Genomic DNA, 16647 nt, shown 5'->3' on the forward strand with positions numbered 1-16647 from the left:
ACACTAGTTGGAGGTACCCCGGATCTCTTCGATACTGATCCATCCCAGTCCGTCTCTGGATGTGGCCCCTTCTGCAAAGACCTTCTTTCTCCTTTCCACCAAGAAGAAGCCGGTCAAAACAGCAACACCTCCAGTGACTGAGAATATCGCAATACTTCAACCATAAGGTGCATGACCGGCAAATAAACTCCAATCATAAGCCCAATGCCAGTCCAAAAACATACATGTTGTTGCGGTGGCCGCAGCAGTGATCATGCTTCAATGTGGGCATGGTTCCCCCACCGATCCTGCATCAGCTCGCTTAGCCCGGCGTTTTCTAACAAAGCGGATGCCCATGGATCATTCGGGTTTCATCGTTTTGGTTTGCTTTGCAATTCATCATTAGAAGTCGGTGAAATAATGTCCAAAACTAAGAACGGTCGTCAGCAATTTCCACCTCTGCAACAGTGCAGATATGATGTATGACTTACGGATCTTCTCCCCGCGAGCCATATTGTTCTGTTTCCTCTGGATACTTGTCGAACTGGCTAGCATCTCCCGCACCTCCTTTCACTGGAGGCACGTAGGGTGCGTCAATATCTTTCTTGACCAGCCTCTCCCACGTTACCTCGGCGAACCAGGCATGGTTCTTGATGTCAGATGGGCCACCGTGCAAGTTCCCCAGGCGCTTTGTCAGATCAGCTGTAATCAGCTGAACCAGGAGATCTTGAGCGTCGTGGTGGATGTAGGGGGGATATTTGACACGTCCCTTCAGAATGTTTTCATAAATTTTCACCGGAGAGCCTCCATCCCAAAACGGAGTGAAGCCACAAAGCATTTCGAAGATTAGGATTCCCAGTGACCACCTAGCGAGTTGTGAGTAACGAATGGGTGACGAAGGCGACGGACTTACCAATCCACAGACTTGTTGTAACCTTTGGACGCCACCACTTCTGGCGCAAGGTAATCCGGAGTACCACACAGCGTCCAGGTGATGTCTGGTACGTCTTTTGCAAAGCCAAAATCCGTGATTTTGATGTGTCCATGTCTATCCAGCAGCAAGTTCTCGGGCTTCAAATCCCGGTAGATGATATTCTGTGCGTGCAGGTATTCCAGAGCCAGTGTCACTTCGGCGGCATAGAATTTGGCGACTGGATTCGGAAAACGCTAGAGTCTGTTAACGATGGTCCGCACAGCGGAGACGCGGGACATTACCTGTGACTTGCGCAGGAGACTGAACAATTCACCACCTTCAATGAAATCCATGACCATGTACAGATTCTTAGAATCCTGGAAGGTGCCCCACAGAGTGATCAGGAAAGGGTGTTTGACCCGCGACAGCATCCTTCTCTCGTCGTTTGTATGCTCGATTTGTTTCATCTTGACCACCTGGGCCTTTTTCAAGACCTTGATAGCATAGAACCGGGTGTTGTGTTTCGATTGTACCAGATGAACCCGTCCAAAGGAACCGGTGCCTAGTGTTCTCTTGATCTCAAAGTCGGTCAAGGTATATTTGCCCTTGGTCTGCCGGATAGCTCCTTTGCCATCCACCACGCCGCTCGCTGGGGGACTAACGAGATTAGCTACGTTCATGTTGTTCGTGCCGTTGCTTGCAGGCTCTTGGGTGGTAGGCTCGGGAGTCGAGGTGACTTGTGTGGTGGTTGCTGAAGTGGCTTGCGCGGGAGCATTTGAGGTGGTTTGCGCAGGTGCAGGTGCAGATGGCGATGCATCGGCTTTCTGGGAGGACTTGTACTGAGCGGATGAATGAGTGCCTCCGCTGTTTGCCGTCTTATCCTCCGGCGACTCCTTGGTCTTCTTCTTCTTGAGGAGGCCTCCAAAGGTTGGCATTTGGACGCCCGGGGGAAGCGCACGTTCCCTTCTATTGGTATGCAGAGAATGGGTGTTATTCGCTGTGGTGATGGCAGACCCCTTCGGACAGGCCTACGCGCGGTTGGGCTCGAAATTGACGAGGGCGGCGACGGTGGAGAGGAGGGGTAGCAGGGACAGATCGACTGAGGTGATTCGCTTCGTTGGGATGGGAAGCTGCAGTTTCACGCCGATAAGCTTGCCAGTCCAAGGGTGGAGAATGCAGCAGAATGTTAATCAGTGCGAAGGGCACCACATACAAAGAGATCGATACGGAGTGGTAGCAAGAGTGAAGCTGCGAGGGCAGGCCGGGTTGAGTAGCAGGAGTAGCAGCTGCAGCAGACGCAGCAGATGCAACTGAAAGCTTGTCGAGCCGTCAGTCGAGCCCTTTCACAGCTGGGACGGGAGCCCTCAAGAGGCCCGAGTTGAGATGCAATGATTGGCGATGGCGAACAGCCACTGGTCGACCTCCAGAGAGAAGCAGCTAGACTTACATACAGCACGGGGGATCCGTACAGTAAGACACACACTGATAGCGGCACGCAATTATCAATACTGGCAGTTGGCGAACAGCTGGGCCTCTCTTGCTCGCACTCAATCAGCTCGCCGGCGCTCAACACCTCGTCCTTTGGTCGTGGACGCGGGGAAGCTCTTCAGTGCCTGCACACAACAAGATGCGACCGATCCATCCACTCACCGTCACCTCTTCAGCCACGTATGTCACTGTGACCGTCACTCTTGACCTGATCGCAGATTGCACTATTGCATCCGCAGCCGTAGGTGGGCCAACCTGGCCAAACCCCTCCAAATACGGGCCGGCACAGACCAGCAGGGGCTTCTGGTTACCCTCGGGATGGGGATAATTGTCATCTCTACCTAAGTCTTGCACGGGGCGCTCATACAATGCAATGTAGCAGTTCCGGCAATTGGGAAAGTCAAGTCACTGGTGGTGTTCATGAGCGAGTAAAGGGTACTCGAACTCCACGGGGAATCTCTATATCATGCCCGTGTCTGCCTCATTTCACGGAGAATCTCGTCCACTATTTCCTGGGCCTCAGCTGCTGTCCTGGCCTCAAAGTCATATCTCTTGTTCTCGTTCGGCCTGCGAACAAAGACCCGGATCAACTTGGAGTGTTTGGTGCTGACTTTACACCGTAGTATGTCGCTGAAGGGAAACGAGGTGAACTTGGAGTTCGACCCGGCGTCGGTATGCATGACGTGCATCAGATCTCCATCGAAAACCAGTGTCCTTTGGCTGCCTTGCGCAAATGGGGCCATTTGCTTCCGGATCACGTAGTATTTCTTGAAATTGCTGGCGCTCGACACCAGGTCCTGCTTGTTTGCCAGCGGGTGATGTAGCTGGCCTTTCTTGGTCTTCTTTGGCCCTTGAATGTCCAGCAGGAGCGGTGCATTTGGCGAGGAACTGCCTGGAGAGCCTGTCAAAGCCGCCACACCGGCTCCGAAGCGTCTTCGCACAAGATCCAAATCGGATCGAGTCCCTAGCGCTTCAACCGTTCGATCCAAGGGTGCAACAGTGTTCGTTCCCGCGACTTTCAACACGAAGCCAGCCTTCTCGAAATTCCATCTCTTGCATACATGGTCGAGTATTTCAGCAATATAACTGTCTGTAGACACTTCCATCGTCATGGTCTGAGCGGCAACATCGACGTCGAAATACCGTATTCGGATTGTCTTCGTCCTGCCCATACGTGGGGTCGCATGTGAAGCAGAAGGGGCAGGCAAGTCTGCTGGTGTTAAAGATGAGTTGGCCAACGCTGAGGCAAAAGGCTGTCCTGCGAGAAGAAGGTTATTCCTGGCCAGTGTTTGCTTTGGCGCCGTGTAAACCTGTGACTGTGTCACGACTGGTTCGAGTGTTGGGAGTGGTGCAGGATCCTCCTCCGGCGTGATTGCGAACTGCGGCGTGTCTCTTTTGTTGGACTCGAACTGAGCAGGAGATGCTTCGACCAGAGCAAATTCGTCGAAAGGGCGTTCTCTGGACCTAGCTCGCCCTCCTCGATTGTTGTTGTATGTGAAGTCAGTAATCGGACGTGTACGAACAAGGGGTGGAAAATCATCATCAATCTCGCCGTCCTCGACCATTCTCAGTGTCCACTTATTAACATCCAGCTGTTCTGGGGGAAGAGGAGGCTCTAGCTTCTCCTGCTGATAACGCCAGAGGCTGAGGCCGATGGCTTCCGCAACAATGACAGGATTACCATCTCTGGAAGTTCGTGCCAGCGGCATCTCGATGGGTTCGTCCGCATCTTCTGAGAAAGGCACATATATTTTTATCCACAAAGGATTGGGGTTGCCCTTGCCAGACAGGCCAGCAAAAGCCTGAAGCGGATTACTGGGGGCCTTTTTCTGCGCATTCAAGGCTGCTGAAAGGAGACTCTTGGGCTGAATGAAGCTGATCGGTCGCGGAGGCGGTAGTTCGTGGAGGACTGGAAGCGTTCTCTGTTTTCTAGGTGATTCTGAAACAGGCATTCGTGCAACGGAGGATCCCGAAGCGGTAAAACTGTTCAGCATAGGCGGCGAGGAGGGCAGATTTGACTCTGCTATGGTGTCTAGTAGAGATGTGGAATCGACAGTTTCGCCAAGTTCTGAGGACAATGCTGAGCCCACTGACTCTGCGTCCGAATCATCGTGCACCTGGTGCGGATGTCCTGCTCCTGATTTCATAACATTCTCATTAAGAAGTGGTGCCGATAAGGGCGTTTGACCAGTATTGACCTGGCGCCGCTGAAAGTAGGCGGGGTCTACTTCGTTTTCGGAAGATAGTTCACTGCTTGTAGTGGTATCGGCTCTCGCACGAGCCTTGACGGCTTCGACAGCTCCAAGAGATCCAGTCCTCCTCCTGTTGTCCGTTCTCGGCTTGGAAGGGGACGTCGTTATGATGTCTGGCCCAGCACCTCCGATAGGAGACGAGTCTGCCCTGTTTCTAGCAGGCATCTTCGCAAAGCGAATCTGTTGAGCGGCACGTTGTGCGCCCTCAGCTTCCTCCTCGGATTCATCTGTAAGGTCACTACTGTCGTCGTCCTCGACGTGTTCTTTTCTCCTTCGTCGCCTCGCATTGAATCCAGGGCCGATCGTGTCATTACTGGTCCTGCCAGTTACTAGGCCACCTTCCTCATCCTCGTCGCCCTGAGAGTTAGTGAGCTGAAGTTCGGCTCCTGTCTGAAAGTATTCAGTGTTGATGGACGTCGGAATTGGCGGGGAATATGTTCGCTGAACAGGGTCCGCAGACCAGCCAGCGGCTCGGAAGCCCGGAGAGTTCAGTATCGAGTTGTTGACACTGATTAGACGCTCGGCAATCCCGTCTTTGACACTCGCCAAATATGAAGTCCGCAAGTACCATGTAGCAAATCTGTTTGTTGGTATGTAGTCAGTGATAACAAACGGACAGAAAAGGTAGCCTTCAAGTTACGGTGCTCGTAGAGGACTGCTGATTCTGGGAACGTACTCTTCATTCTGTAGGAGAGCCATTTGCGTCGCAAATGAGCCTGTCAAGACGGTTCAAGTGAGATGCCGCTGTTCGATTGACTGGGTCGTGGCTTCGTAAGCAAGGCCAGCTGCGGCTTCTCTAGGCTGTTGACATTGACGGATCTCCACGGTGACTCTTCCAGATGCTGGCCGTTTCTAGATGGCGATGAGAGGGGGATGATTGAGATAGAAGCTGTGGTGTTCGATGAATGGGGCGCTTGATGAGGCGAAGTCGAGGGGATGCGACGGACATAGCGGCATTAGCCTCATGCATGGAGATGGACTAAGCAAGTCATTAAGTAAGTTATTAGCAGTTAATGGCGTCTTCTGCCTGCGGCGCAATACATCATATACAGCCTTGTCCGTCCTCGCCTTACACACTATCCTTACGCCTTTCTTCCCACCTTCATATCTCGCCATCCTCTACCTCTTGAATGCGAATCCTCCCCCCTCTCTCTACGGGCAAACATGGCGTGTCCACATGTTCAGTCTCCAGACCTGCGACCTCCGGGTCCCAGCCAGAGTGTCTACCGGGAGGACTGTACACAGTGCTTTGATTCCATTGACGACGCCGCCGGGCTCGATGTGTGCCTGTTCTGCTTCAACGGAGGCTGTGCTGGTGAACGGAACCACTCTCTACTGCACTACTCCTCCACAGGTCATCCACTCGTCTTGAACATCAAACGCACTCGGAAACAGGTCCAGCGGGATGAACCTCCACCGAAGCTGACAAAACTCGCCATAGCGGCCGAAACGGAAGAAGACAAATATGACACGGCTACCAGAGTCAAGTGCTACTCCTGTCAAATCGATGACGTGGACAAGAGCTCGGGAAAACTACCAGAAGTCGTTCATGGAGTGTTGAATGCTATGACCTTTGCCAAAATGGAAGAGGTCAAGGCCTGGGAACAGGAGTTTACACCCTGTGAGCACACATTATGTCTCGAGCAACAGGAGAGCAGGAAGATTGCATCTCAAGACCTTGGTTCATGCTCGAAATGCGATCTCAAAGAGAATCTGTGGCTCTGCTTAACCTGTGGCAATCTTGGTTGCGGTCGGGCGCAGTTTGGAGGCGTGGGCGGACATTCCCACGGACTGGCACATGCTACAGAGTCGAACCATCCTGTCGCTGTCAAACTGGGCTCGATCACTCCAGAGGGAAACGCCGACGTATACTGCTACTCTTGTGATGAAGAGAGGGTTGACACAGAGCTTGCGAAGCATCTGGCCCATTGGGGCATCAACATTGCAGATCGACAGAAGACTGAGAAGAGCCTCATGGAAATGCAAGTCGAACAGAACCTCAAGTGGGACTTTTCAATGACTACTGAAGATGGTAAAGAGCTAAACCTTCTGTTCGGACCGGGCTTCACTGGGCTAAAGAACATCGGAAACAGCTGCTACCTCGCGAGTACCATGCAATGTCTGTTCTCCTTGCCGGAACTGCAACAACGATACTACCATCCTGACCAGCCATTGCCTACTACTAGCCTACCAGCAGAAGATCTTGAGACACAGCTGCGAAAATTGGCTGATGGGATCCTCTCTGGCAGATATTCACATCCCGACAACAGCGTCCATGCGACTCCAGACACTCCCGAAGTTCCACATCAGAAAGGACTATCTCCTGCTATGTTCAAACATCTCATTGGCAGGGGCCACGAAGAATTCTCAACGATGAGACAACAAGATGCCTTTGAGTTCCTCCTTCATATGTTCAAACTCATTAGTCTTTCGAACAGCTCGAATCCGGCACAAGATCCAGTTCAGTCTTTCCGCTTTGTCCTCGAACAACGTCTAGCATGCCTTAACTGTCACCGGGTTCGATATCACACCGATGAGCAAGACAATATTTCAATCCCCGTACCCGCCCGACGAAAACCGCTTGTTCAGCATGGAGGTGATGCTCAGAAGCAGACCGAATTCGAAGCAGTACCGTTGGAAGAATGCTTAGACATTTTCACTGGAACTGTTCAGGTAGACTTGACTTGTCCTGCCTGTGGCTCGAAAGCTGGTTTCTCCAAATCATCCAAATTCAAGACCTTCCCCAAGAACCTTGCTATCAATCCGCTCCGCTTCGAGATTATCAATTGGGTGCCTACGAAACTTGATATTCCTGTTCAGGTTTCGGATCAACCCATAGACCTCAGCAAGTACAAATCCCTCGGTTTGCAGCCTGATGAGGAGGAGTTGCCTGAAGATACCGACGTGGGAGGCTCGACCTCTGCTGCATCATTTGTACCCAACGAAGGCGCTCTGAGCATGTTGGAAGGTATGGGCTTTCCTCGAGTTCGTTGTGAGAAAGCACTCCATGCAACGGGCAACTCAGATGTAGATGCAGCCATGAACTGGTTGTTTGCGCACATGGAAGACCCAGATATTGACGAACCATTGAACCTGGGTGGTGACGTCGGAGGGGGTGCTGGCGACGATGCAGACAAAATTGCCCAACTTGGTGATATGGGCATAAGCGCCCCTCAGGCACGCAAAGCACTTCGGGAATGTGGTGGCGACGTCAATCGAGCTCTCGACTGGGTCTTCAGTCATCCAGACGACCAAGGAGATTTCGGCGAAGACAGCTCCTCTGTTCCAGTACAGCCCAAAGCACTGCCTGGATCAGATTCTCTACCAGCCCGGTACGAGTTACAAAGCATCGCATGTCACAAAGGAGCCAGTGTGCATGCAGGACATTACGTTGCGTTTGTTCGCAAGCCAATTCCGGGCGAGGGTCCAGAGAAGCAGTGGGTACTGTTTAACGACGAAAAGGTTGTTAAGGCGGTGGATGCAGAGGAGATGAAGAAGACTGCGTATGTCTACTTTTTCTCCTTGCTGCCATGATTGACAGTGTGTATGGGACGGTTGAAAAAAGAATTGGAACGAATTATGACTAGAACTAAAAGCATTTCAGGTTCATCAGTGGTGTGGAAGCAATGCATAGAGACGAACGGAGGCCGATGTCGCTGGGTTTACTGCAACAATCAAGATCTGCTATGAGACTATACAAGAGCCATAGATTTCAGAATATGAACCCGCTGTGCCATGATCTTGCTTGGGCTCCGTCCTCACTGCTCCCGTCCACGTCCACGTCCACGTCGCTGCCCAGGTGGCCCCTGTAATGACCGTAAATGTCTCGCTGGTGCACGTGACCAGCCATAGCCAGCAGCCTCGGTATACGAGATACGAATGACGTCGCTCCCAATCGGAAAATGCTGAGTGCGTTTGGGGCACGTTGAAGGCTTGAAGCAAATTGTGTGGGGGGCAGCGAGTCTCGCCAACAATACCACGACAGACGCTGCGAAAGATCCTCTGTACCGTGTGACCCAGCCACTCTCTAACTAGACGCGATTGTCCGCAAGTCGAAGTCCTGACGACCTGCGATCCTCTCTCTGTTTTGTTTCGTCGTTGCCCAGGCCTGTCTCACCTGCGTGTGAAGCAGATCGCCGACAATTCAACGTTTGCGAGCACCACGTTCTCTCCAGCAGCTAGGGTACGATAGCTATCGTCTCTCGCAGCCATGTTCATCCTCTTCCGGTGGACGCTGTACTTCCTCGGCGGCTACATCACCACCATGCTGACCTTTTTTGGCCTCTACACGTTCCTACCAAACCCTCCGCAAATTCTAGGGTTCATCGCCCGCGTATTATCCGCCTACCTCACGCTGATCATCTGCGCAAGCTACGGAACAATTGCTTCGGGGGTGTTGAAGTTGATGGGTCTGCACTATGCCTACGGCCAGTGGACAACGGCCAGGGCGTTCAAGCATCTGGGCATGTATACCATGGGCATCAAGTTCGACATCTTGGACAACGGCGAAGAGATTTTGAACCGCACCCGTCCGGCTGTCTTCATCACGAACCACCAGACGGAACTTGACGTGCTTCTTCTCGGCTGGATCTGGCCCAAGCACTGCTCCGTGACGGCCAAGAAGTCTCTGCGCAACATCCCTTTCCTCGGCTGGTTCATGACACTGGCCGGGGCCGTCTTTATCGACCGTGTCGACCGAACTCAGGCAATGAAGGCGTTCGAAGGTGCCGCGAGTGCCATGAAGGACAAGAGACAGAGCGTTCTCATATTCCCCGAAGGAACCAGAAGCTACTCGTCGGAACCCATGTTGCTGCCTTTTAAAAAGGGCGCTTTCCACCTAGCAGTTCAGGCCGGTGTGCCCATCGTGCCTGTCGTGGCGGAAAACTACAGCCACGTGCTGAACATCAAGGCCAGAAGATTCAACAGTGGAACGATACGAGTAAAGGGTATGTTCTGTGCCTTTTTCCCCCAACGAAGAAGTTGAACCACTTACTAAACCTGTTACAAAATTTAGTGCTTGACCCCATTGACACTAAGGGTCTCACGGCCGCTGACGTCGACGCTCTCACACGGGATACACGAGAGAAAATGTTGAATACCATCGTCTCTCTTGGCCAGGATAAAGCGTCTCTGGCAGCGAAAAAGACGGCTTGATTGTCGCTTGGACCGTCTAGCCTGCACCAGGGTAGTGGCTAGACTTGGAACCATCAGAAAGATCTCGTCTAGAAAGTGAAAGTGTCGCAAGACTATCACCGGGATACGGATTCGCACCGGTATCAATCGCCGACCAGAATGGTCCTCTTGACAACAGTTCTTCCCCTGGACGACCTGTCTGAACAGAGACCAAGCATCCTCTGCGCTTCTCGCAAGGTCATGCGCCGAGTATCGACTTGACTACTCTAGGTTTCTCGGGACACCAATACGAGACGAAATGCTGTATGAAGGAAATGCGTCTTTGGAGCAGCCCGGATGGAATGAAAGTGCGCTCGAACAGTAAAGCATTACCTTGATGTAAATGGTCGCGGCGAGCACAAGTGCACTGACATCCGAGGATGCTACGAACCAAATGATAAATGACCGATTTACTAATACGTTGATGAGTGGTGTGGCGTTGCTGAAGAACGAGCTGATTATTGAGCATGAAAGACATGTCACATCATTCACATATACCCCTCGAGAATAGAATGTCAATATGTAAGTCTGCTTGTTGCGCAGCCATTGAATGACGAGATACAATTTTCGTTGCAGCCAGAGTCTTTCTTCGGTCTAGTAGTTGTATCTTTCTTTGTGAGTTTTAATCTCGAATTTGATTTTCACACGTATTGATTTCATCGTTTGTTTGTTGGAGAATGAATCCAACCTAGATTAAAAACCAAGGGTCGAGCTCGACAAAAACCCCTGCACAGGTAGCGAGTGGGTAACTGCCTGCTGAAACCATGGTTCAGAACTCCTCAAAGGGCCTGACGAGCAAGCCTGCCTGGCCGAGGTGCTCCTTGACCTGTGCAACTGTATACTCTCCTCGATGAAACTGGGAATCACAACCATCATCAGTCAGCAGAGAAAACATAGATTAAAGGAAACGAAAAGAAATGTGTGTGTGTGTGTGTGTGTAAGAGAGAGAGAGAGAGAGAGAGACTCACCATTCCCGCTCCAAGAGCAGCATCGACGTCGGTGGCATCAAAGACCTCTTCAAAATGCGCGGGCTTCCCAGCACCCGAGCTCGCAATGACGGGAATCTCGACGACGCTCTTGACCAGGGCGACCAGCTCGAGATCGAAACCCCTGTTCGAGCCGTCGCGATCAATGGCGTTCAACAGGATCTCGCCGGCGCCCAGCTTCTCGCACGCCGTGACGAGCCTGACGACGTCGAAATCCCTCACCTCCCTGCCCCCCTTGACGGTGCAGGCGAACCACACGTGGTCTCTGCCCTCGCCGTCCCTGTCGGTGGTCTCGATGACGGTGTGGCCCCTTGCCTTTGCGGACTCCACGCCGTCGGCGCCACCGACGTACACCCTCTTCGGGTCGACGCTGACCACGACGGCCTGGGCGCCGTACGCGGCCGAGATGGTCTCGATGCTCGTCCTGCCGTCGCCTTGCCCGCCGCGACTCCAGAACGCCTCGGCGGCCACGACCGCGTCGCTCCCGATCGACACCTTGTCGGCGCCGCTCGCGAAATAGAGCTTGGCCACGTCGAGCGCGCTCACCGGGCGTCCGCTCACGGGGTCGACCATGTCCCTGATGCCGCCGCCGATGGTGAGCGGCACGAAGACCGTCTCGCTCGTCCGCCGCAGGATCTCGAGCATGGGCAAGTCGGTGATGGGGCAGTCGCGGAAGCTCGTGATGTTGAGAAACGTCACCTCGTCCGCCCCCTGCGCGTAGTACCGGCGCGCCATCTCGACGGGCTTCCCGAGGTTCCTGACGTTGCCGCCCTCGGACTTTTCGCGCACGTCGTACTGGTCGCCCTTGGTGACGACGAGGTCGCCGGCGTCGTTGGTCCGCACGTCGAGGCACGCGATGATGCGACGCGTCAGCCCGTTCGTGGATGCCTTGACCTGTCCGTCTCTCGCACTCGCACCCTTACTCGTCGCGTCGGTCGCGGTGCCGCTCGCGCTCGTGCTCGTCCCCGGAACAGACGCGGGTATTGAGGGTGTCACTTTCTTGCCCTCGAGAAAGGCCCTGATCACGCGGAGACCCGCCGCGCCGGATTTCTCGGGGTGGAATTGTGTGGCGAAGGTGTTGCCGCGCGCGATGGCTCCGATGTACGTTTCGTCGCCGTAGCGCGCCGTCGCGACCGTCCAGCCTTCCCGCTCTAGGTGGCCCGGCGTGTAGGGTGCAAAGTAGCTGTGGACGTAGTAATACTTGGACGACGGGTTCAGGCCATACATGGACTCGGTGGACGCGCCGGCCGCGGACGCAGATGTGGACGTGGATGCGTCGTTCCATCCTATACAAGGGACGGATTTTCGAGTGCCGTCCGCATTGGTGGCGCTGAAGCGTTTCAGGGACGTCGGGATCAGATTGAGACCTGGCACCGAGGGGGCCTCTTCGGATCCGGAGAAGAGAGCCTGGAGGCCCACGCAGATGCCGAAGAACGGTTTCCCCGACGAAATGTGTTCCTGGATGGCCGGGAGGTAGCCTGCCGACGAGAGTGACGAGAGACAGTGGCCGAAATGGCCGACGCCGGGGAGTATGATTTTCTGCGAGCAATTGAGACACGTCTCGGTCAGTGGGCTGCGTCGTACAGGAGAGGCAGTCAATGGAGGAAACACATTCAACAAACGGTAACAGTCGAGGCTTCATCGAGGAAGGACAATCTTGCACGATGACCGCCAAAGCAATCACTGTCGAGTCTTCAGAGTCCGAGAAAATCGCAGCTCGTGTCGTCGTTCTCCCTCGACCATTCCACAACCCTCTCCGCCGGGAGAAAAGCTCACGCACAACCACGACGCACTTACATCTGCATTCTTGACGTCTTCTGGACTCTTGATCCATTCGACCTCGTACCCGCACTTCTCAACGGCATTCACCAGCGACCGGATATTGCCCGCGACATAGTCGAGGAGGTGGACCTTTGGCATGGTGTCGGACGACCAGGTTTTCCGGAGATCGAGCCAGCACTTCGACCAAAAGATAACCTTCTATGCGAGTTCAGGGCGACTCCATGGTCGAGGAAACGCTGCTTCTTGTCGTACTGATTATCTCTCGTGTGGTGGGACCAATATGGTCGGGTTTCGCGCTCATCGTCTTCCATGACGGCGGATCGAAATATTTTTATTGTTCACAATGTGAGTCATTCTGTGTGATTGGTCAGCCTCGTCGCCCACACCCACACATCATCCTCAAGGGGGGGCGACCTCGTTCCCTACTCTGCCGCTACGACTTGACTACCTAATCATCATCATCTAGATGTTACGGTCTCGTTCCATCTGCGCCGTATAGTGATCCATTTATTGGTACATATTGTAAAAAGTCTCTTTCCACAGAAAAGGCAAAGCTAGCCCCGAAAACGAGAACCGAACCTAGCACCTCCATCAGGCTTCTCAAAATCTGCCGTTATAATACACAGGAAACCCAGCCATTCGTCGCCATCGTGATCCATCGCGGTCACTCACGCGGCTTAGTTGCTCACAGCTAATCCCACCTGAGCACGAGAACTCACACTCATTGCGTTGTCGCCCTGATGGCTTGCAGCATCAGGGCAAAAACAAGACCGCGTGCAACATGCTGGAATTGAAGACAATCAAATACTCTTCCAAGAGCTTCACCACTGGCCGCTGCACCCATAACGCTCGTCAATGCTTGTGGCATACCTCGCTCCACGAGCAATTTGCGCGCCTTGACCCGTAACTTCTCTTTTTCCTCCGCCGTTAGCTCCTTTGGCCATTTCTCCCTCTCCTCTGGGGTTGGCAGTGTATTCTTTCTTAATTTATCGATATGTGCTGCGAGACCTTTGTCTGAAAAATGGGTTTCAAGGACTCCCTCTTGCAGTAAGACCCGAATTGACTCGAGTTGTGGGTTATTGGGTCGGAGGAGAAATGTCTTCGCGGCGCCTAGCAACGACAACCGTAAAGACCACGCACCCGCAAGCGAGTACAACTCCGTAAGGACGGCAAAAAGGAGCTCGATGCATATACGGGTCTCTTCCCCTGAAATCGGCGCATCTTCTTGCCTCGGTCTCCTTGAGGGCGTTTGGGAAAGGCTGGGCGTGGCGGGAGCCTCTGCCTCCGGCGCGGGCTCTGGCGTTAGCTCTGGCTCTAGTTCTGGTTCTGGCACTGATTCTTGCTCTGGCTCTGGCTCGGGCTCGGGCTCGGGCTCGGGCTCGGGCGCCGGCGCTGGTTCTGGTTCTGGTGCTCGTTCCGGAGCCGGTTCGGGCTCTGGCTCTGGCTCTGGCTCCGGCTCTGGTTCCGGTTCTAGCTCCGGCTCTTCCACGATTCGTGCAGGAGATGGTGTGACAGGTTTGGCGACAATCGTATCCTGCCGGGGACGGGGCGACGTCGGCGGCGTCTCGGGCTTGAACGGCGTGACAGGTGAGTAGTCGTCCGGAATCACGCTCGGAGGTGGTGGGAGGTCCATGTTCTTCTCCCGAAGAGGACTCGGCTCTGGAGCAGGTGCTGGCACGGACTGCTGGTCCGTACAGACGGAATCTGTCCTGGGTCGGGGTGGAAGCGGAGGACCCTTGAGGTCAAGACTTTCCGAGCTGCCACTGACAATTTCCTGGGTAGATTGATGGTTTGGCGTCGAAGGGGAGTCGGTCCGAGATGGTTGCCGTGAGGGCCTGCGTGGTCTTTTAGGCCCTCCACCGACACCTGTCGCCACGGCGCCAAAGACGCCCTGCACTCCACCCAGAACAGCCTTACCACCGCCAGCGATGCCTTTACCACCTTGACCCAAGACGTTGATGAAGTTCTTGCCAACGTTTTCCAGAGCCGCACCCCCTTGAACCAAGACGTTCTTACTCTGAGCAGGGGCTTTCTGTAGACCGGTCTCCTTATCCAGAAACTTCTTCATGACCTCAGTCTCAGCCAGAGGTTCGAATTTCAGACAGAAGCTGAGATATTGCTCCAAACTCCGAAGTAGAGCGGCACTTGTCTCCCCTTTCCACGCAGGGAGTGTCGAATAAATTTGTCCGAACTCCGGGACGCCAGATATCCGAGCAATTATGGTCAACGTCTGGTGAAGGCGCTCAAAATCGGCATAGCGGCGTGTGACCATCCACCCCGGATAACGGTGCGACGCAGGTTCAATTTGTAGCAGATACTCGTTATTGGGTCTCTGTTTCAGTTTAGCCTTCTCATTGCCATTGCCTAGGTCGAGGATGGCTATGGAAGCGTTCTGGAGGGTCAGCGGCACAGCAACCATAACCTCAACTGGTGTGGGAGCACTTGAAACGGTCTGCGGCGGAGCCAGGACGTTTTCGCCTAGTTGTGCAAAGTCTGTGAATTGCGAAAGTTCTTTGTTTGGGGTTACCGGCGTTGACCTATTTGGGGTCTCTGGCGCTGACTTGTTCGGGCTCGGAAGGGTGGATTGAACTACATTACCGTCGATATCGAAGACCAGCGATGTATCAAGCAATGACTTAGGTCGGTTACGATCGCTGTCCGAAGACGTGGGTGTGACCATGCCAGCATCGGTCGTCGCCACGGAGCTGGTCTCTTCGGGCTCATTGGGAGGTAACCCTCGTTTGCGTCGGGCCTCGTCTTCGGCAATCATCTCATTGAGTCGTTGAGCTTGCCGCATTGCTTCTTGCATTGCCTCTTCTGCTCTGCTGACTCGTCGCTTGTGACTCTGAGGGGACTTCTGATCCTGTGGTGCTTTCGCCATGGCCTCACCCATGTCCTCAACACCAGCATCGATTTCCTTCAAAATCTCGGGTTCGCCGTCTTCCAATAAATATACAATCCATTGATTAATCCATTCCGGCTTTGAACACGCTTCGATGGTAGATTCCAACACCAAACCCGCCAATATTTGCCGAAGAAATGTCTTGACAGGGGGACAATTGTACGATTTTGAGTCCAGAAAATTGTGCAGGATATCATCGGCTACAAGCGTCAATTTCCTGTCTTGCTGATCTCTGCTCAGAACATTTGCAAGGTTGCTGTCGGGCTGGGACTGCAGATACGTTTTGACGGCCGTTTCGGCCTCGCGGCTGGGAGAAGCCTTTAGGGCACTGGAAAGCTCGCTCAGGAAGACGATCACAATGGATGTCGAGTTGGACAGGAAGTCCAAGAATGGGTCCGCGGCGCGTTTACGCGAGAGATGCCGCGAGAATGATATGATGAAGCTTGTCAAAGTTTGCCTGCAAATGAGCGGGAACGACTGCTCCTTCGGCAGTAAAGGCGTGTACCAGTAGTTTACATAGTCCCGGATAACAGCGTCGGCCAGGCTCGTGAGGGATTTGCTTGTTTCTGGAGGAAGTTCTGAAAAGTCCAATGTTGGAGCATCTGCAACGGTATCGATCTCGCCGTCGTCAGAGATATCCTCAGCTTTGTCGCCAGTCTTCCTTTTGTCCCGCCAATCCAGGAGCCTGTGTGCCACCTCAATCCCGAGCTCTTTCTTCCTGCGAGCTGCCTCGCCTTTCTCTGAATTCGGCCCTTCGCTTTGTTGGCTGTCCCAGGTTGCATGGAGCACGATGCCGCCAACTGCGCCGATCAAGACGAGTCCAACACGCCCAAGGACGAGGTAGGTAGAGGCGCACAGACCAACCGCGCAGGCCCCCAGTGTTTCATTACTTGCATTCGCGAAGAATCGCAGCGTAGCATCAATCGCGGACGTGGTAGTCAATGCCTGCGTCGTTGGAGGATTCACCGGGGTGATAGGGATGGGACCGGCCAGAGTGTCTTCAGGAGTTTTGACAGGGTCAGGTTGTTCCTCCATCGTTGACATGGCGCATCCTGGCCCCGACGTGTGACCAGGTCGACGGTGCCTTGCAGTCTTGAAGATGATCGCAAGGTCGCCAGGTTGCCTTGATATGTTCGTCGGCGTCAGCCGGGGTCGGATCGTAAAGTGAAGGGT

The 16647-nt window shown here is 53.8% G+C and overlaps 6 protein-coding genes across 6 annotated transcripts; 2 read left to right on the forward strand and 4 right to left on the reverse strand.

The window, feature by feature from the left end:
• Positions 1-466: 466 nt before the first annotated feature.
• PV08_06181 (cAMP-dependent protein kinase type 2) lies at positions 467-1827 on the reverse strand (the record flags this gene model as incomplete). The annotated part of the gene is made up of 3 exons (XM_016380519.1): positions 467-845; positions 893-1146; positions 1195-1827. The coding sequence occupies 3 exons, from the start codon at positions 1825-1827 to the stop codon at positions 467-469; spliced, it is 1266 nt and encodes a 421-aa protein (XP_016236346.1).
• A 1017-nt stretch (positions 1828-2844) lies between these two features.
• Positions 2845-5331, reverse strand: PV08_06182 (uncharacterized protein; the record flags this gene model as incomplete). Its single annotated transcript, XM_016380520.1, has 2 exons — positions 2845-5212; positions 5273-5331. 2 exons carry the CDS (start codon positions 5329-5331, stop codon positions 2845-2847), a joined length of 2427 nt encoding a protein of 808 aa, XP_016236347.1.
• Positions 5332-5796: 465 nt separating this feature from the next.
• PV08_06183 (uncharacterized protein) lies at positions 5797-8166 on the forward strand (the record flags this gene model as incomplete). Its single annotated transcript, XM_016380521.1, has 1 exon — positions 5797-8166. The coding sequence occupies one exon, from the start codon at positions 5797-5799 to the stop codon at positions 8164-8166; it is 2370 nt and encodes a 789-aa protein (XP_016236348.1).
• Positions 8167-8842: 676 nt separating this feature from the next.
• On the forward strand, positions 8843-9786 carry PV08_06184 (uncharacterized protein; the record flags this gene model as incomplete). Its single annotated transcript, XM_016380522.1, has 2 exons — positions 8843-9578; positions 9647-9786. The coding sequence occupies 2 exons, from the start codon at positions 8843-8845 to the stop codon at positions 9784-9786; spliced, it is 876 nt and encodes a 291-aa protein (XP_016236349.1).
• Positions 9787-10573: 787 nt separating this feature from the next.
• On the reverse strand, positions 10574-12710 carry PV08_06185 (imidazoleglycerol phosphate synthase, cyclase subunit; the record flags this gene model as incomplete). Its single annotated transcript, XM_016380523.1, has 4 exons — positions 10574-10660; positions 10773-11708; positions 11787-12329; positions 12588-12710. 4 exons carry the CDS (start codon positions 12708-12710, stop codon positions 10574-10576), a joined length of 1689 nt encoding a protein of 562 aa, XP_016236350.1.
• A 583-nt stretch (positions 12711-13293) lies between these two features.
• On the reverse strand, positions 13294-16518 carry PV08_06186 (uncharacterized protein; the record flags this gene model as incomplete). Its single annotated transcript, XM_016380524.1, has 1 exon — positions 13294-16518. One exon carries the CDS (start codon positions 16516-16518, stop codon positions 13294-13296), a length of 3225 nt encoding a protein of 1074 aa, XP_016236351.1.
• Positions 16519-16647: the final 129 nt, after the last annotated feature.

This window comes from Exophiala spinifera (assembly GCF_000836115.1).
Source record: "Exophiala spinifera strain CBS 89968 unplaced genomic scaffold supercont1.4, whole genome shotgun sequence".
Lineage (NCBI taxonomy): Eukaryota > Fungi > Ascomycota > Eurotiomycetes > Chaetothyriales > Herpotrichiellaceae > Exophiala > Exophiala spinifera.